Source organism: Indicator indicator, chromosome 1 (genome assembly GCF_027791375.1).
Source record: "Indicator indicator isolate 239-I01 chromosome 1, UM_Iind_1.1, whole genome shotgun sequence".
NCBI classification, from domain to species: domain Eukaryota; kingdom Metazoa; phylum Chordata; class Aves; order Piciformes; family Indicatoridae; genus Indicator; species Indicator indicator.
The window spans coordinates 67,606,407-67,624,840 of NC_072010.1; the positions used below are offsets into that span (position 1 = coordinate 67,606,407).

Genomic DNA, 18,434 nt, shown 5'->3' on the forward strand with positions numbered 1-18,434 from the left:
TGTAATACTATCTAATAGCATTTGCTGTTAGCATTTTTCATACAAGGATGCCATTATATTGTACTTCCTTGAAAAGACAATCTTTTATAAAACCTGCATTACTGAAATCCTTGTGCCTTTTACCATTACACAGACTGCAGATTACTTTATAGGATATATTAATGCCTTTGGTGACAAAATGCTACAGCACCTGACTAAATTCAAAGAAAAAACAGAAAAGCAGACCTATAATTATTATCCCTGCAAAAAGAAAATGCAGGCAGTGTGCCAATTCTTGCATTAACTACCCCAAATCTATTAAGATATTTCTTCCACCTCAATTAATTTACTTAGTACTGATAATATAATGGCATCATTTCCACACTCTTCATCTCAAGGTGCAATACCATTAATGGTACAATACTCTAACATAAAAACTTCCATATATCTTGCAAAAAAATGAAATGCATATTTTTGTAAAATTTACCAAGCAGCTGAAGCTGGGATAATACATTTATTATGATTGCAATGCTCCCACACTTCTTCTAATATATAACACAGAAGGTCACAGAGGGATCTTAATCTATGAAGCTAGAATATTGTGAGATAATGATTTTTCCCCCAAGACAGAAAGTAACAGCATTATAATGGATAAAGTAACCTATCTCAACTTTGTATTACCCTACCCACCCTAGTTTTATATGAGAACTACTATATTTTTATTTACATACTGATCATCTCTTTCTCCAGTTTGAAACACAATGTATTTTAGCATTCAATAGCCTATCCCATTAATTACAGCATAGTTAGATGACCTCTGAGCAAAAAGGAAAAAACGTCTGTACTTTAGTGACTATGTGTGGTGGGTGGAAATCCGCTTCCCACATTAACCACACCAGACTAGCTCAGTTCAGAAGCAAATGAAGATCTATTTACAAGCAAAAACTACAGTCTACAATGGAATGCAATGAATATATACAAAATATACAGTATGTACAATATTTACAGATATGTACTATTAACAAAAACAGCACAAAACCCTCCTGGCCAAAGCCAGGAAAGCTGTCTCTCTGCCTCCCTCTTCCCTGCTTTCCCCAGACCCCTGTGGCCAAAGGAAAGAAAGAGAGAGCAGCAGAGATTATTGTTAGGACTTGCCAAAGTCAGCTCGCAGGTTTGTTATCGCCCCAGCAAAAGAAGCAAGAAGAGAAGCAAACACTCAGCTAGACTGCCCAGCAGAAAACACACCAGACAGGCTGAACTTTGTTTTGAGTACTATGTCTTAAAGGCTGCTATCTCTCCAACGGAATCATTGAGAATACTTGTTATTTTTCCTTTTTACACCCAATAGTGATTTATTTACAATCTTATCACTTTCTGCTCAAGATCTGTGAAAAATTTTAAAGGCATAGCCCTAAAATCATCACACTATGTCATGATACGCTCTTTGAAAATGTATATATCACAGTAAATATATAAAATGCAAGATTTTAGGACTAAGGTACTACAACAGGTTAGGCAAGACCAGTTTTTGGTTCTTTTTCACTTCCATCATTGTCAATACTTCTCAGGAGTCTCTAATCTCAGCACTCCAGAGGCTTCCTGATCACTCTAGAAAGCATGCATGGGATGGAAGAGAGAGTATTGTGGAAAATGCCATTCCTTCTCCTATTTTTCCCTCTGGACAGTCAATCAATCAACTTAGTCTTCCATGCAGTGTTCATGTCTAAATAAGAAATGGTGATAGACAGCACATATCTTTTCTATGATACTTTGTTCCCTCAGCATGTTTGCCACAACGTCTTGAGACCCATCAGGCAGATCAGTGAAACTGCAACCAGTTTTATATAACTGACTTTTTTTTTTTTTAAGTTGAATAAAATAACACAAGTAAGTAGAAGCTGAAGCACATGCTACAGAAGCTTTATCCATACAGCTATTTGTGTGTTATAGGAGATGTCTGTTGTCAGGAGGGGCAGTAAGGTCTGAAGGAAGAAAGAGAAAAAAGTTTAAGAAAATGGTATCTTCTGTATATTATGAGTAGCACATGTTCCAAAATCCTGCTCCTTTGCTTAGAGTGATGGCAAAGGATACTGCTGCTCAGGGACCAGATATGGTCTGCTACTTCACTTTAATGGCTTATAATCAAAGGAATTTTTTTCCCATATTACAATTGCACAGAACTAAGAGGAGTACTAATGTGTGATTCATCAAAGAGATTCTACTAGCCCGCTCAGCACTCAACCAGGAGAAGATTTCCCATTTGGGCTTCAAGTGTTCTGAAAATTTTGACAAATCATGTAAAACACACGATCTTAATTCTTATGACTAACCAAATGCAAGCTAAATCCACTTGAATTCTGTATGAGAGCCTTTATTCAGGGATATACTGCTTGGTTTTGGTTTGGTTTGGTTGGTTTTTCTGTTTAACAACTTTAGTTAATTCATCTGAACATTTTAGAGAATTGCTTTCTGGAGAACACCAATACACTCATTCCCTTCTCATTATTCATCACTAAATCATTTCATTACTGTTCTAAGAGTATTCAAACTTCAAGATGCCAAACTTCTGGCAGGATCTTTCAGAACGTTCTGTTTGGAATAACTGCATTACACCTTAAATCAGTCAGAGGAATGTCACTGTAGTAGGAGTAATAGTAGTTGTAGTGGTGGTGGTAGTATTTTAGGAAACTTTTAAATGTGGCATAGAATTACAAGGAGAAGTTTATCCCTGAGATAACTCTGCAAACTGCAACAGAACTGTATCGCTGTGGATTTAAGTGTCCACAGATTAAGAAGCAGAAATTATTAAAATGTCACAATCAAAAATGAGGAAGAAATGTTTGCATGGATGTCTTATAGACAGATAGATATGAGTGTTGGCTTCATTACTAATACAACCTTCACCGACATTTGCTGGTTTTCCTAGAATATAACATTCTCAAACCATAAAGTCAGTGTCTATATGGATATTATCTGTTTGATCTAACTTTTTGGAGCTCAAGTATGAGGAAACTTGGTGAAGACTTCCTTCCACTTCCTTCAGGCTTTCTATAGTTATATAGGGTTTTTTTTTTTTGTTTGGTTTTTCTTTGTTGTTTTGCTCTCTCATCATCAGTGCTTCTAAACTTGATAGAAGAGAAATCCAACACAAGACTCAGAGCAGTTTGCACTACCAATAGAATCACAGAATACGAGGGGCTGGAAGAGACCTCAAAAGATCATCTAGTCCAACCCCCCTGCCAGAGCAGGGTCATCTGCACCAGATTACATAGGAACACATCCAGGTGAGTTTTGAATATCTCTGGAGAGGGTGACTCCACAACCTCCCTGGGCAGCCTGTTCTAGTGTTCTGTCACCCTCACAGTGAAATAATTTTTCCTAATATTTATGTGAAATTTCCTATGCCTTAACTTCCACCCATCGCTCCTTGTCCTGTCATTGGGCACCACTGAGAAGAGCCTGGCTCCATTCTCTTGGCACTCACCCTTCACATATTTATTGATGAAGTCACCTCTCAGTCTCCTCTTCTCTAAGCTGAAGAGTCCCAGCTCCCTCAGTCTCTCCTCATATGGAAGATGTTTCACTCCCTTAATCATCCTTGTGGCTCTGTGTTGGACTCTTTCAAGTAGCTCCCTGTCTTTCTTGAACTGAGGGGCCCAGAACTGGACACAATATTCCAGATGTGGCCTTATCAATGCAGAGTAGAGGGGGAGGAGAACCTCCCAGAATGGCATTGGCCTTTTTGGCCACAAGAGCACATTGCTGGCTCATGGTCACCCTTCCATCCACCAGGACCTGCAGGTCCCTTTCTCCTCCACTGCTCACCAGCAGGTCCGTCCCCAACCTATACTGGTGCATGGAGTTGTTCCTTCCCAGGTGCAAGACTCTACACTTGCCCTTGTTGAACTTCATCAAATTTCTCCCTGCCCAGCTCTCCAGCCTGTCCAAGTCTCACTGAAAGGCAGCACAACCCTCTGGTGTGTCAGCCACTCACCCAGCTTTGTGTTGTCAGCAAATAGCATAGAGTCGCTTACCTGTTTAACAGCATAAAGGAGGCGACCATAGTAGTACATCATGACTATCACAGGGATGACCAAGCAGAATATGAAAAGACAGATGATGTAGGATGTAGACTCAGCTGACTCTGAGGACCAGCGCACCGAACAGCTTGTACCTGCACCTTCTACCCCATAGCTGCTCCAGCCGAGGAGAGGTGGCAGAGTCCAGATCAGGGAATAGATCCATGAACCACCAACTGCCAGCAGTGCCTTCTGGTAGTCAGCGCTGTGTTTGTTGCACAGAGTGAGAGTGCTGTAGCGTTCATAAGACAGGACAGCCAGGGAGATCAGGGATACAATGCCTGCAATGAACCAAGGAATTTAAATGCTTACTTTCATTATTTTGTGCAGTATGCATTTTAAAACCCAAGAAATCAGATGCTTGTCTCACTAGTCTATATTTGAAGCAACAGTGAAAACTATTCCTGTTATACTCTATGCTTAAATCTCTACTGGGCCTGGCTGTGTCCACCGTGTCAAATGTGATTTAACTCATATTTATCTTATATTGGAAGATTTTCTTACTTAAGATCTATTCTATTCTAGGCAGGTTTTCACAACTAGATGGTTTAGTATTACTCAGGGGAAATCCATTTTCTACATGAAATAATAAAATGTTGAAAGATTCCCTTGCTGAGAAATGGTCAATTTTTAACATCCATGAGCATTTTCAAATATTGTATTGATTTTTATACATGCAGAAAGCTTTATACTCAAGATTTGGAGCCCCCAAATGAAAGCATTTCAGTTCAGACTCTTTGTATGTGGAAACAACAGACAATCCTTGCCATGAGCATGAGGTGACAGGTTGTGTTTTATTTACATATACACCACTGTGGCAGTTTAGGCTGGGTGCCCCCTGCCACTGCCGCATGAGATACACCTCTGGTGTCCTGGGTGCCCACCCACAGGGGTGGACACAGGAAACGACGTATTTCTACCCATAAGTCCTGCACCCTATAAGGCCATCTGCAAAGTCATTCTCTTCCTCTTTCTTCCCTCTCCGCTCCCACGGGAGATGTCCTCTCTTATCGGGTAATGCCGGGGGAGTATCCTCAAGGCCTCTTAGGCCTGTCTAGGCCTAATGCCAGGAGGAGAATGGAGGGGGGGCAGTCTCAGGCCTGGCCAGCCTGAGACTTGCCTAGCAGCGGGAGGGGGAAGAAAGAGCCCTGGGGGGTTTGGGTTTACCCTCAGGTGGGAAGAAGGGAAGGATTGGGAAGCCTTTGGGAATTCTGTGAGGGGTTCTGTACGCTTTGGGATACTCTTTGTCACTATGCTTTGTAGTTTGTAGTTTTTTTTTTTTTGTAGCTTCACCAATTGCTTTTCCATTTAAACTTTCCATCACTCTCCAATCCGTTTGTGTGAGTCTCATTCTTTTGTCCCTTTCGGGGGCAAGAGACGATCTGTCTGGCCCCAAACCAGCACAACCACATAATCAGCCAAAAAGTGATTTAGGCTATTACTGAGCTCTTGGTGTTGGAGACGAGTTATATCCTCCAGCAGACGCTTCAAAAAGCTGGGTTGTAGGACATTTTCACTCTCCCTTTCAAGGTTCAGGGTCTTGGCTTCCTCTGCAAAACTTTATTGATTTGCATGGTATGTTCTTAGTCATGACACACTGGGGAATTTTTGCTATTTCTTGTTTTTTATCTCCTTGCAGCTTTCTTAGAGTTCTTGGTGATGCTACACTGGATAGTGCTTCCCAGGATTTATGACAGAAAGGACTTGGAACAAATTTAACAGCATCTTTTCCCATTGGTTGCACCTCTCTCCTTTTGGTCCTGTAAGAGGAAAAACCTGAATATGCCTATATATATGTACGTTTCTCTCCAGGAATTGTTATTCTTGATCTTTACCATTAGTAAACTCTGCAGTAGCATTGACATCTAACCTGCTAAAACTCTCTGTGTTTGAATCTGTGTGATTCTGTACCTATTTTCAACAAATCTGTTAACAGAAAAGATTATCCTTGGGGAATTTACAGATGTTATCTTTTCCCCACCCTCCCACCCCTGCCTTTTAACTGTCAGTTTCTCCTATTGCTCCTTCACAGGTGCAAGATAGGTGCGAGTTAGAGACTCCTCTACGGATAGAACTAGTCTATCCCATGCCTGGGCAAAATACCTGTCACAGTTTTAGGCTGATGCCTAGGAAAATTCCAGAGAAAAATTGTAAAATGTAAATAAAATTACCATTAGATGTACAAGGAAAATAATGATAAGGTCTAAACAATTCCATTGGCTGGCTAACTAGGATAAAAAGTCAGTAACATAAACTATTCTGTCTCTTTTCTCGCTTCTACACTTCAGCTGCTACTAGCTGGTGTCTTTGGCTCTGCTGACCTTGGCTGTGTTCCTTGTTGTGGCTAAGTACTAGCAAACTGTACTAGATGCTTTCTCCTCTTCTTTTTCCCTTGGAATGGGGAGGGGGTAGGGGGGGGGGGGGGTTGGGAATAGGGGGAAAGGTGTAGGTTGTGTGGAGAGGAGGTAGGCTGTTTGGTAGCCCCCTGGCTTTGTCCAGAGGGGTCTCTGTGTTGTTTATAAATTGTAAATACATGAAAAAAAAAATATGTTTTGTACATTTTCATGGAATTTCATATTTCTAGATTTTTAGTTTGCTTGTATATATAGCTTCATTTGCTTCCAAAACCATTTGAACTAGTCTGGTGATTTATTTTGGGGGTAATTCATGTTGGGAGGTGATTCCTACACCCACCACAATACCCTACACACATAGCCACACAAGATATTCTCTCCAGGTGCAGCGTTTTGCTTCTCTTTCCCCCACAATTTAGTCGCTCATTTCCTAGCTATCTAGATGCAGCTATTCCTGCCATCATGACAACAATTTGTAGTTATTTTGTGCAGAGCTGGGTATGGCAAAGGACCCAGAGGTAATGCCAGCACTGTTTGCTGCAACAGGATGCATTATTTCTTAGGAGAAGAGAAGGCAAAAGGCTGTGAAAAGGGGGCAACATTTGGTGAAGAAAACATCTTTCTTGCTACAAGGGCTACTAAATTACTTTCTCTCTATTACTGGGAAGTCAGACCTAAAACACAGATACACTTACGCCTATAAAATGTCACAGCTTCACTAAATTCAGCTGAATCATATAGTTTAACAGTCTAACTTTAAACCTATTTTAAGGCTAGGCAGTTTTAGAGACAATGAAGGCTTTCTGATCATCCCTCATCTAATCCGATTTCCTATATAACACAGCTCTTGAAAGCCCTTGATCATAACATCTGCATTATACATGTCTCAATACAGAAAAAAAAAAAAAAGGCAGTGGCTTCTGAACTACGGATTCAAGAAGAAAGAATCTATCACTTTCTTCTCACTTCCAGTCCATACATCTTCACTTTCTTAGCATTCTTTCTTTCCATGCTTTTATCCACTTGACTAAAGAGCTTTTTGCTATCAAAATCATTTAGCTTGTGTAGGTACTTAAGGCAAAAAAAATCCAGATTTTATATATGAAACTTAAGCCTTAGTAAGATGATATAGATCTAGTCATGCATTTCTGACTTGACCATTGCAGACTAAAAGAAAATAGTCTTGGGAGCAAGAAATTTCTTCCCTCCCAGCTGAGTGCTCTACAGTAAGGCTATATAATTCTTCCTTTACCTCTGGTGGCAAACTCGGGGCACAATGTCTCTCTATTTTGTTGAGATGGCAATTGCAACATACTTCTGATGAGAATACTGTGGTGAAGGCACCATATGCCCAGAATTATGTCCCCAAACACCAGCAAACTTGTCCCAACATGTTTTGGTAAGTGCCCCCTTCCACCCTCCTTTCAGGAGAGGAGGACAAAGGCACAGGCACCAACCCGTCTCCTTAAGGGGTAAACAACTTCATGCACTCATCGCATGGCATGATCGTGCTCTTCCCACCTAAGGGCATAATTCTAGCTTCACGCTTTCTATAGGGTAAAGCAGGGTGTTGACAAGTGTGCCCATTGGCCAGATCCAGCCTTGAGAAGTCTATAAGAACAACTCCATTTGTTTACTACTTTGCTCTCTCCTTTTGCTTTCTCTCGCTTTGGTCGAGCTACGGAAACTCACAATCCCTAAGTCTTCTCACTCCCACATGCAAGAGTACTAGAGGCCTCTGCAATATGGAAAGAAGCCAGCTCCCTGAGCTGCTCGAAGAACCAGAAAAGGAGATCCCTTCGCTGAGCTACAGAGAAAGCCAGCATCGTAAGCCCAGTCGAGAGGACTGAAGAACATTCCAAGAGGGTAAGCTTTAGCCCAGAAGGGGAGGGACTAGCCCAGCCTGGCAGTCCAGAACTGCTGCAGTCATAAGCAGATAATCAAGCAGAAACACATCTTGCGTGACCCCCGCTGTTTGCAGGAGAGAAAAGGAGCCGCCCACCGTTGCCACTCCGCAGCCCTGTGTTGTCAGGGTAAAGCACCAGGGATTTTCCTGAGAGAAAGAGATAAGACAGACATCCTCTTCTTTGAGATCAAGCCAAAGACTGCATTGTCACCTTAATGGAAGCAGCCGACGAGATTCAGCATACTCAGCTCACTTCGAGCCGAGGGGGAAGTGCTGCTTAACTGCACCTCTGCCCCGAAACCCATCTCCGGGATTGGAGATCGCCGACTCCGTCTACTGGGAACACTCATCTCCATCACAAGGGCCGACCCCGCCTACCGGGAACTGTCACCTCGTCGCATAAGACCACTCCTCCGGACCAGCCTTGCCAGGCCGACCCTGCTAAGGGAAACCAACGATCGGTGGAAAGCCTCGCCCCTCTGCGGCCGCGGGAGCAGAAAGCAAGCCGCCCCTCCTGTGGGCGGAAAAAAAAAAAAAAGCCTCACCCCACCCACGGACGTGGTAGGAGAAAGTCAGTCACCACCTGGATGGACCAGCCCCCGGCTGATGGCAGCTGACAGCCAGCCGACAGGCAGCGAGTAGCCAGTGTAACCCAGCAACCTGCCTCGCTACAAACAAAGGCAGGCAGAATGTATCTTCTCATGTGTGCCGCATTCAGTAACATTCAATTCAAAGCACCCACGGGTAGCCGCGTGATATTTCTAGCTTGACTTGCCTCGTGATAACATTACAAATATCCCCATGTACACAGTTAGCAGCCGCCAAGCGTCTTGTCGAGTCTCCATCTAGTGGACAAGCGGCGGAACTGCACCTCTTGTTCCCTTAATTAGAAATTTACTTTGTAAATATTATAATCAGACCAACTTGTAAATACTAAACCTGTTATGGAATATATTTCTACAACGGTGCATCAGAATCGATATATATATGGTGATTAATTGGTTATTCATAATTTTCATTATTCATAAAAATATAATTTTCGTAATTCATCTTTCATAATTCATAAATAATAACCATCATCTTCCATCCCTAATAATCACCAACAAATACCTCACAGTCCTAAGGGTGTGTTGTTGGTTAGAAAACCCAAATGGCATATTCAAACACTCTTATCTCAAGGTCCTGCTTTCTGTGTGCCTACTTTAGCCATCAGGCTCTCAGGTCAAGTCTAGCTGCCAGCTCTGCCTGCTCTTCCCTGTGGCTGTGATACTGCTGAGCAGCTTCTCATGGTTTATATTATCACAATTTACAGCATCTGTGTACACTGCTTCACATTTTTGCCTATTGCCTAATATGAGAAGCTCAGCTTTTCTCATGCTGGTATTTAGGATGGAAGGCTTCATTTATGGGATCTGAAGATTCCTGGCCATGAATGCATTATTGCTTTGAGCCAAAGAAGTGCCCTGTCTTTAAGTGGCAAAGAATTAGTGCTCAATTATTAAATTAGGACCATGGCAATGTTAGTAAAAAATAAATCAAATATGAAGAAGCAGACAAGACCACAAAAGTTTCCTTTAAATTATAACAAATCATTTTTCTTCTTTACACAGGAGATTGGAGACTCTTAATTACACACCTCGGCAGGAGCCATTTCATCTTTACTCACCTTTTATTATTGAGTTCCACTGACATGACACATTTTTCCCTAGAGAACAAGAACTGTGATATATATGGAATACGAACAAGAGTTCGGGGGGGGGGGGGGGGGGGGCGGAATCAATATTTATCTTTTTATTTTTTGCCACAATAAGACTTTAAGGTCTGTCCTATAACTGAATTATTTAATATCACTGAAATTTACACCACTGTGCATTGACTCCTAATGCTTTCAAAATAACAAGGGATAAAGAGGAAATAATTGAAGGTGTAGTTCATAAGTGATAACTAAAACAAATAAAAAGAAAATTAAAAAATAAAGAAAATTAAAATTATATAGTTAAATTATAGTAAAACAGGCTAGCTATTTAGACAAATTGTATATATTTTGAAAGAATGAAACTGGTGCTTTGAGAGGCAGAAAATTATTAAATTAAAAGCCATTGAAAACAAATAAACAAACAAAAAAACAAAACTCCACAAAACCCAGTCTTTCTTTTTTTTTTATCCCCACAGTGAAATACAGTCAATTGAATTGTCTACAAGTAATGAAAACACCTATTATTCAGGTGAGGAAGAAGCAAAAGCAACAGAGGCCATGCCAATTCTCTCTCAGTCTAAGCACAACCTTCTGCAGCATACACAAAGTCACAAGATGTACCTGGACCCTCTATGCCCAACACTGCAGCTCTATTCTACCCCACTGATGAAGGACCTTAACCTTAGCATGGAAGCCAAGACTGGACAGAGCCAGTGGCCAGTGCTGAGTCAAGTCTTGTTCAACATCTTCATCAACAACCTAGATGAAGAGACAGAGTGTACCCTCAGCAAATCTGCTGATGATACCAAACTGGGAAGAGTGGATGGAGCACTGGAAACCTGTGCTGCCATTCAGTGAGACTGGACAGCTGGGCAAAGATGAAGCTAATGAAGTTCAACAAGGATAAGTGTAGAGTCCTGCACCTGGGGAGGAATAACACCATGCACAAGTACAGGTTAGGGGTTGACTTTCTGGAGAGTAGCTCCGCAGGGAAGGACCTGGGAGTCCTGGTTGACAGTAAGTTTTCCATGGGACAGCAATGCACACTGGTGGCATTGAGTGCATTAAGAAGAGTGTGTCCAGCACATCAAGGGAGGTCCTCCTCCCCCTCTACTCAGCCCTACTTAGACCACATCTGGAACACTGTGTCATCTTCTGGGCTCCCCAGTTCAAGAGGGATAGGAGACTACTTAAGAGAGAGTTAGTGGAGAGCTACAAGCATGATTAAGGGACAGGAGCATTTCTCTTACAAGGAAAGACTGAGAAACCTAAGGCTATTTAGTCTGGAGAAGAGAAGGTTGAGAGGGGACCTTACCAGTCTGTACAAATATCTGAAGGGTGGCTGCCAGGAGGATGAAGCCAGTCTCTTTTCAGTGATACCCAGTGATAGGACGAGCACCAATGAATGCAAACTCAATCACAGGAAATTCCATCTCAGCATGAAAAAAAAAAAAACTTCTTTGCTGTGAGGGTGACAGAGTGCCTGAACAGGCTGCCCAGAGAGTTTGTATAGTCTTCTTCTCTAGAGATCTTCAAAACCTGCCTGGACACATTCATGTGTGACCTGCTCTAATCTGCTCTGCAAGGGGGTTGGACTCAATCTCTGGAGGTCCCTTCCAACCTCTATCATTCTATGATTCTATGAATATAGAATACACATCAGAAAATAACCTTATTCTAATATTGTGGCAAATTATCAGCTCAAATGACTCTGCTCACTTTTTTAACTTAAAAAACTAATAATTTGTTAGACTGAAACATTTCAGTTTTGTGTCAAAGGCAAAGCCAAGTTTTGTGTCAGCATTTAATTTGACACTGAGTGGAAGCAAAACCAAAAGAGACCAAGTATGTAACAGTCAGTGAATGAACTTGCAGCAAAAAAAAACCTGTTTGCCTTGCCCTATATGTGACTTTCAAGAGCACGCAGCGTGATCTTCTCTATAATATTTCCAGGTACTCATGTTAGACTAACAGGTCTGTAGTCTCCTTGGTCTCATGTTCTCCTTGTAATCCCATTTGGATGAAGTAGAACAGAGTTCCTCACTTTTCATCGTGCTTCCTGGTTTTGCATTTCAGAATTTTCTTAATGTCTCATGCACTTAACTGTTGTGGCCTTTGACACAAATCCTGAACTTATCTGCTATTCTATTTCATGCTGCAGCTATTGCAGTCATAGAAATTAGTGAGAATCTCATCTTTAGGGGAAAAAAACCCAAGGTAATTAAATACTTTAGAATTATGCCTGAGGAAAAGACGTGAATGTAATCTCCATAGGCTTAATAAACAGAAAGCAAATAAAAAAAAATTGTTATAAACCAAATAAAATAATTATAATTTTAAATCTATTCACAATGTTTTATGCCAACATTTCATTCTTATTTTGCTGGGTAGACTGCACATATTACTTTCAAATTATTTTGCTGAATAGACTGCATATATTAATTTCAAATGAGTAATGTGTTCTAAAATTGCAACAAAATCAAGTTCAGGAATTACACATCTAAATAGAATTTGCCTTCAGCAAATATTTAGGGCCTCAGGTTGGTATCTAGCTGACTCCTGAATCCACAGGAGTTAATCACAGTGAGAAACACAGTTTGTTCCCCCAACATTTTATGCATATACAAAACCAAAGCTGAGGTTCTCAATGAGCAGTTCTGAAGGATGACATTAAAATCCACTGCAGATTGCATTACAGGAACAAAGAATTTTTCAAAAATTAACCATGGATATTACTGACTTTGAGACAAGTAGAATCTGAGGCCTGAGCCTTTTGTACACAGCAATTAGTTGCAGTGAATAGAGTGCAAGAAATCAAATTTCAAGTCATAAACCAGGACAGGCATCCATTTATAGGACTACTCTCTGAGACGTTATCTATTATTTACTTTTATTCAAACAGCTTTACATTTTTTCCTGGCAGCAGAGCACAGAATACTGCTCTAGGTGAAGGACACAGCAAATCACTGTTTTGTCTCTGTGACTCTCAGCTTAGTGTGTTACATTTTTGTATCAGTTTTTGCTGGTTTACGCACATTGCTGATGGTCAGATTGCTGATGCAGTCATAGAAATTAGTGAGAATCTCATCTTTAGGAAAAAAATAATTAAATACTGGTGGTAGTAAGTAAATGCTGGTGGTAGGTTATGAAAAAACGAGAATCCCAGAAATGCAGTCTACAGTGGGTAACGGCTTTGACTAGTAAGTTAAGTATATTTGCCCTCTTAAAGCTTCTGAAGGTCATTATCCCACATCTTGATTAGAGCTCTGGAGCATCATGGTTGTATGACAATGTATATGCTGTGCAGATTCTGGTCATCAAATAAATAGCCAACATGAAGGAAGCCACAGGTAAGCTTAGGCAAACTGAGTTTCAAGGAATGTGACAGCATCTTCTTTAACAAGACATCAATGGGTTAAAAGTAAATGCAAGCTATCAAACAGGGCTAAGAGAATTCTATTGCACCTAACCTTCATGCAGGTTGATTTTACCCACTCATAGTCATTCTTTCATGTGGTGGATTGAAATTACCCCTCAACTAATTGGAATTTACCCTCAGAATAAATTACCAAAAAAAAAAAAAAAATCAAAAACCCCCAAACTCAGAACTTGGAACGTAAAATGGAAGTTAGGTATACAAAAGATAAACTAAAATTTAGAAGTATAAAATGCAACAAATGTATTTACATATATTTACGTAACAAAATGTATTTACATATATTTACGGTTCAGAAAAACACAATACAAGAATCCCCTAGTACAGATTCACCCCCCCCTGGACAACCCGGAGGGCTGCTTGCAGCCTCCTCCTGCTCCTTTCCCTGGTACCTTCAGAGACACCACACAAGTCAGTTCAGCCAGCAGAAGGTCAGGAAAGAGATAGGAGAGAAATGCAAAGCAGAATCGCAGAGAGAAGAAATGAAAAAGAGAATAGGATAGTTTGTGCAACTTGATCCTAGTCAGTGAGCCAGTGAACGCTATAGATAAACCAGTTGTTATTCTTTTGTATCCAATGGTGATTTATTTACCCTTTACTTAAAGATGTCTAGAAAGTTCATATTCTTGTTTATAACTAAGACACTAAGCTAAGCTACCAGCTCAAAACCGTAACATTTTGTAGCCTTCATTTACTTACACTCTCATACTCACAAATCCACAAGCTCACACACTCTGTCCAGTATCTCTTGTGCAACAATGAGAACAAGGAACTCTGGCTGTCAGTTTGACAAACCTCTCACTTAGGAGTATCCCCCGGCAACAAATTTGGCGCTGGATAGAACTTCCATACACCTTAGAGTCTACTGTTATGAAGTGCTTACCAATCCTACCCATAGAACCTTGGTACATCTCAGGTCAGGCTACTACCCCCTCTTTGTATTTCCTCATTTAGAAAGTACGTTTGCCTGGAACATGCTCACCAGCAGCTCTTTCACAGTGAGCTACTGTGGAAAGAAACGGCAGGTGGAATATCCTGTACCCTTGACACCGTGTTCCTCACAGTGGGATGCAGGGTCCTCCACCAACAAGTTGTCATGCTCTGCTCTTACCAACACACAGTCCTCCAGGCTTGCCCAAGTCAACACGTCAGTTTCACTGCTGAGAACAGAGCTCTTCATTAACTGCACAGACTGTTCTTACTATTCTTCTGTGGCTTCTTTGAGCGTTTACTCCCCTTTCCCTTCACACACTGGCTGCACCAACCTCAGTAACTTCACAAAAAGTCCCTACACTTCCTGATACACTGCAGTCTGCAGCCCAGCTGCCAAGACCGAGCTAGGGCAAGACCCAGCTGCAAGGGTGGCGCAAGGCAGGGAATCAGAATCCACCTGGCTGTGCTGCTGCTGAGACCCAAGCCATGATGGAAGCAGCCGAGAATCCCTGGGTGTGCACCACACTGTCTGCTAGCCACATGCGAAATGCAGAGCGGGAAATCAAAGGGTTAGTAAGTGCTATTTTCAGTCACTCTGCTAATCCCAGAGGAACCTGACAGCAGCAGAGTTAACCAACAAAAACTTTGTTTAAATGCATTGCTGAAGGAAGACAAAATGGTGATGTATCATATACGTTTACAAGACTCCATACACACCTATTCCAACGAGGCAGCTTTAACAAAATATGCTTACCAGGGTGCACCTGGAATTTGGAACAGAAGCATGAGCCAGCAGCTGGTGCGCTTGGATTTACCAAAAGTTAACCTTTGCACCTCTCCTTTGAGGCCAGACCACTGTGCAGTGCTGAACACTGGGCTCAGAGGGACAGAAAGCAAGAAAGAGCACAGTACGGTAAGGACATTTGCAGAGGTGGAAGTATGTTCTCATCTCCACTTAGAAATGCCTAATAAGAGCAGCAAGCAGGTTTCTCAGAAATCTTATATGTCCTGATGCAGCACCATTCCCTTCCCTCTAGTCCTTCGGTGCTGCTAAAATTGCTGCTGCATTAGCTGCAGAATATGATAAAATGTTCTGTGGCACTATGAGATAGAGATAATATGTAAAAGGAAGAAAAGGATTTTATGACTAAATGTACCTCAGTTTGGAAATATCGTGGAATCCTGTGCTGAGGTACTCTTCTGCTGTTTCTCCTGGATGCCATGCTTCATCATGCTAGCCCAAGGACTTGGAGGTAAACAGAGAACAGCAGTAAGAAACAGCCCTCTTCAACTGAAGGATGCTACCAGCCTCAGTTTTAAGGTTTCAAGTCTAATTCCAAGTTGTGCCAGGGAATGGTATTATATAAAAATGTTACTGAGTCATACAAAAGTGGTTTGACCCGTGTCTTTGTGCTGTTTTCAAGGGAAATAAATGTCCTGAATTTAAATGAGAGCATTTCTATTAATTCTCTAGAACATATGGAAATGAAACATAAACAATGTAATCAATTTAAAACATATGATCTTTCCAACATATTTGCATTTCTGTATCTTTTTAGAAGCCTTTCTGAAAACATATCCTAGCATCATCCCTCAGGAACTGTGAATAAAGAACAATGTGTAAGTCTAGTATTCCCAAGACAGATTTGGTAGCAGCAAGAAGCAAAATAGCAAAGAGCTGTCATCATTTTGTCATCTCTGGACCAAAGTACCTTACCTAACACTTGCTGCAGCATCAGAGACTTTATGAGAGTGTACATGGAGTAAACTGTTCTATCATGAGCTTTCTTTCCATCTTTTCTGTACTAGTTAATACTAATAAGCAAAGCTACAAGGCCCTGCTTACCATGAAGTCAAAACATTTCGTGGACAAAAACACAGTAATTTCCACCACAGCAGTTGCTACTGTCAGACTTCCTTGAAGGTGGAGGTAAGAGTATTCTAATAACAGAAACAGAAATTTTTCAAAGGTGGCTTACTGGACAGAAAGGCAGTTCTATGATTTGTTGACCTGATTACTGACCTCCCCATAGCATACACACTTATGCAGAATAAAAAAAAAAAAAAAAAAATTAGAAGCATCATGGGAGGAGAAAGAACAAAAGTTTTTACTTTCTTATTTTTAAACTTAAGTATTCCATTTTACTTTCTAGCTGTGAGTCTTATCATACACACTTCAATCCTATAGTCGAAACACAGAAAAACTTATCTCATATAGAGTATCCAAAGAGGTTCTGCAGGTTACGTCTCTTCATCTGATACCAGAATTGCTACAAGTCGCAATGAGAACTTTCAAAATCTGGAATAAGCAGCCCAGAATGAAGCCAGCTCAGAGAAGAGACTTAAGTTAGCAAAATTAACAGCTCCCAAAGCTAGTGAAGAGCAGCATCAAATAAGTAAATAGAAGAGAGAAAAAATGAGAGAATGTGAATACAGTTTCATAAGATAATTTGTATCAAGGGTTTGTTGTGGGGGTTTCTTAACATGTTTTGAGGTGGGAAGCATGAATGCTCAGAAGAGATGCAAACAGTTCTGGTGAGTAGCAGGACTATGTGTCTGATGTTCCTTCTTTGTTAATCCCCAGAACATTACCTATTTTCCTCTTCCCTCAAAAAAAAAAAAAAAACCAAAAAAACAAACCCACAAAACAACCCCCACAAAAACCCAGCCAACCCACCAACAAGAAAAACCCCACACAAAAAGAAAAAAAAAAACCACAAAACAAACAAAAAAACCACCAAACCCCACCACCACCACCAAAAAAAAAAAAAAAACCAAAAAAAACCAAAACCCACACAGATATTTTATGGGGCAAAATCCATCCGCCAACAGATCTTGGCAGAAGATCCCAAACACTTCCAGAATTAAAAAGAAAGTCTGCTGAACTTAGAAGACTTTCCAGAGTTAAGAGGGACCCAAAGTGAGCATTGGCCTTGGTGGACAACAAAACAGTGCTAAACTAACCTATTTTAATATTACAGATCAGTATCTACACTTCAGTGAATAAGCAAAACACATTAAATCATTTTATAATATAGCAAAATCATAATGTGACTATATCAACTCCTGATAAATTCAGTGCTAATATAAATTATATTAATTGCAGAGGAGTGCATGGTGACCTCAGTAACTGGCAGAAGTAGCTGAGAATGGGATGTGGTTCCAAAACACTCTTGGTTGTATTTGAATATGGCTATTAAATATTTATATAATAAATAGTCAAAGCAATCAAATATTCTTGTGTTTGGTTTCTTTTATTATAGTTGAATGCTGCCATGTGTTGGTGATCAGATCACCATTTCCTTTTTACTTTTAAGGCCCTGAAACCACTTCTATTAATTTGAAACTGGGAGGGTATTTCCCACAATCATCTGTTACATCGGTTTTTTTAAATGCTGACAATCTAGGCTTTCAAAACACAGGCTACTTCAAATACCAACAATTCACTTTTAATAGAAACAAACACACCAGTTGCTATTTATCTAATGCCTGCAATTATTTGTTTACTTTTGCTTAGATGACTTGAAGTTGTGAATCCATTAGAGTAACAATCCTTCCCTTCCCTAAAGAATTCTCTTCCTGCTTCACTCTAATGGGACTCACAGTTTAACTCTGCACTTAAAAGAAATCACTGCCAAATCATTGTTATGTCCAAGACTACCTGCAGAAATCTGACAGCGAATATTACTAGTCCTGCTCAGTAAATCTGTGCTCTTTTCTCAATTATTATTTCATTGCTTCCTTTGTTCTATGACATACCCTTCCTTTTTTATTTGGTGATATCCTCAGACAGTATGTACTACCTTTACTATTACAGAACTATCAGGATTCCTTTTTCCTTTCTTTTCCCTTTTCTGAATTTTAACATGCTGACAAGCTGTGCTTTAAGAGTGATCTTGATTCTTAGCTGTTTCTAGTGGCTTATAGTGCATCACTGAGGTAGCATGAAGCTTTTCTGCTACATTACTAATATGCCTATTCATCAACCAACCAACCAACTATTCCTAGTGGCATAAATACAGCAAAGAATTCCCTTTTGCATCTCAATGAA

At 40.5% G+C, this 18,434-nt stretch overlaps 1 protein-coding gene across 1 annotated transcript in view; it reads right to left on the reverse strand.

Annotated features, from left to right (window-relative positions):
- Nucleotides 1-18,434, reverse strand: part of LOC128974576 (pinopsin-like) — a 99,708-nt gene that overhangs the window by 67,202 nt on the left and 14,072 nt on the right. The window contains exon 2 of the mRNA XM_054391245.1: nt 4,014-4,339. Coding sequence (XP_054247220.1) covers nt 4,014-4,339 — 326 coding nt within the window. The remainder of the gene's footprint in view (nt 1-4,013; nt 4,340-18,434) is intronic.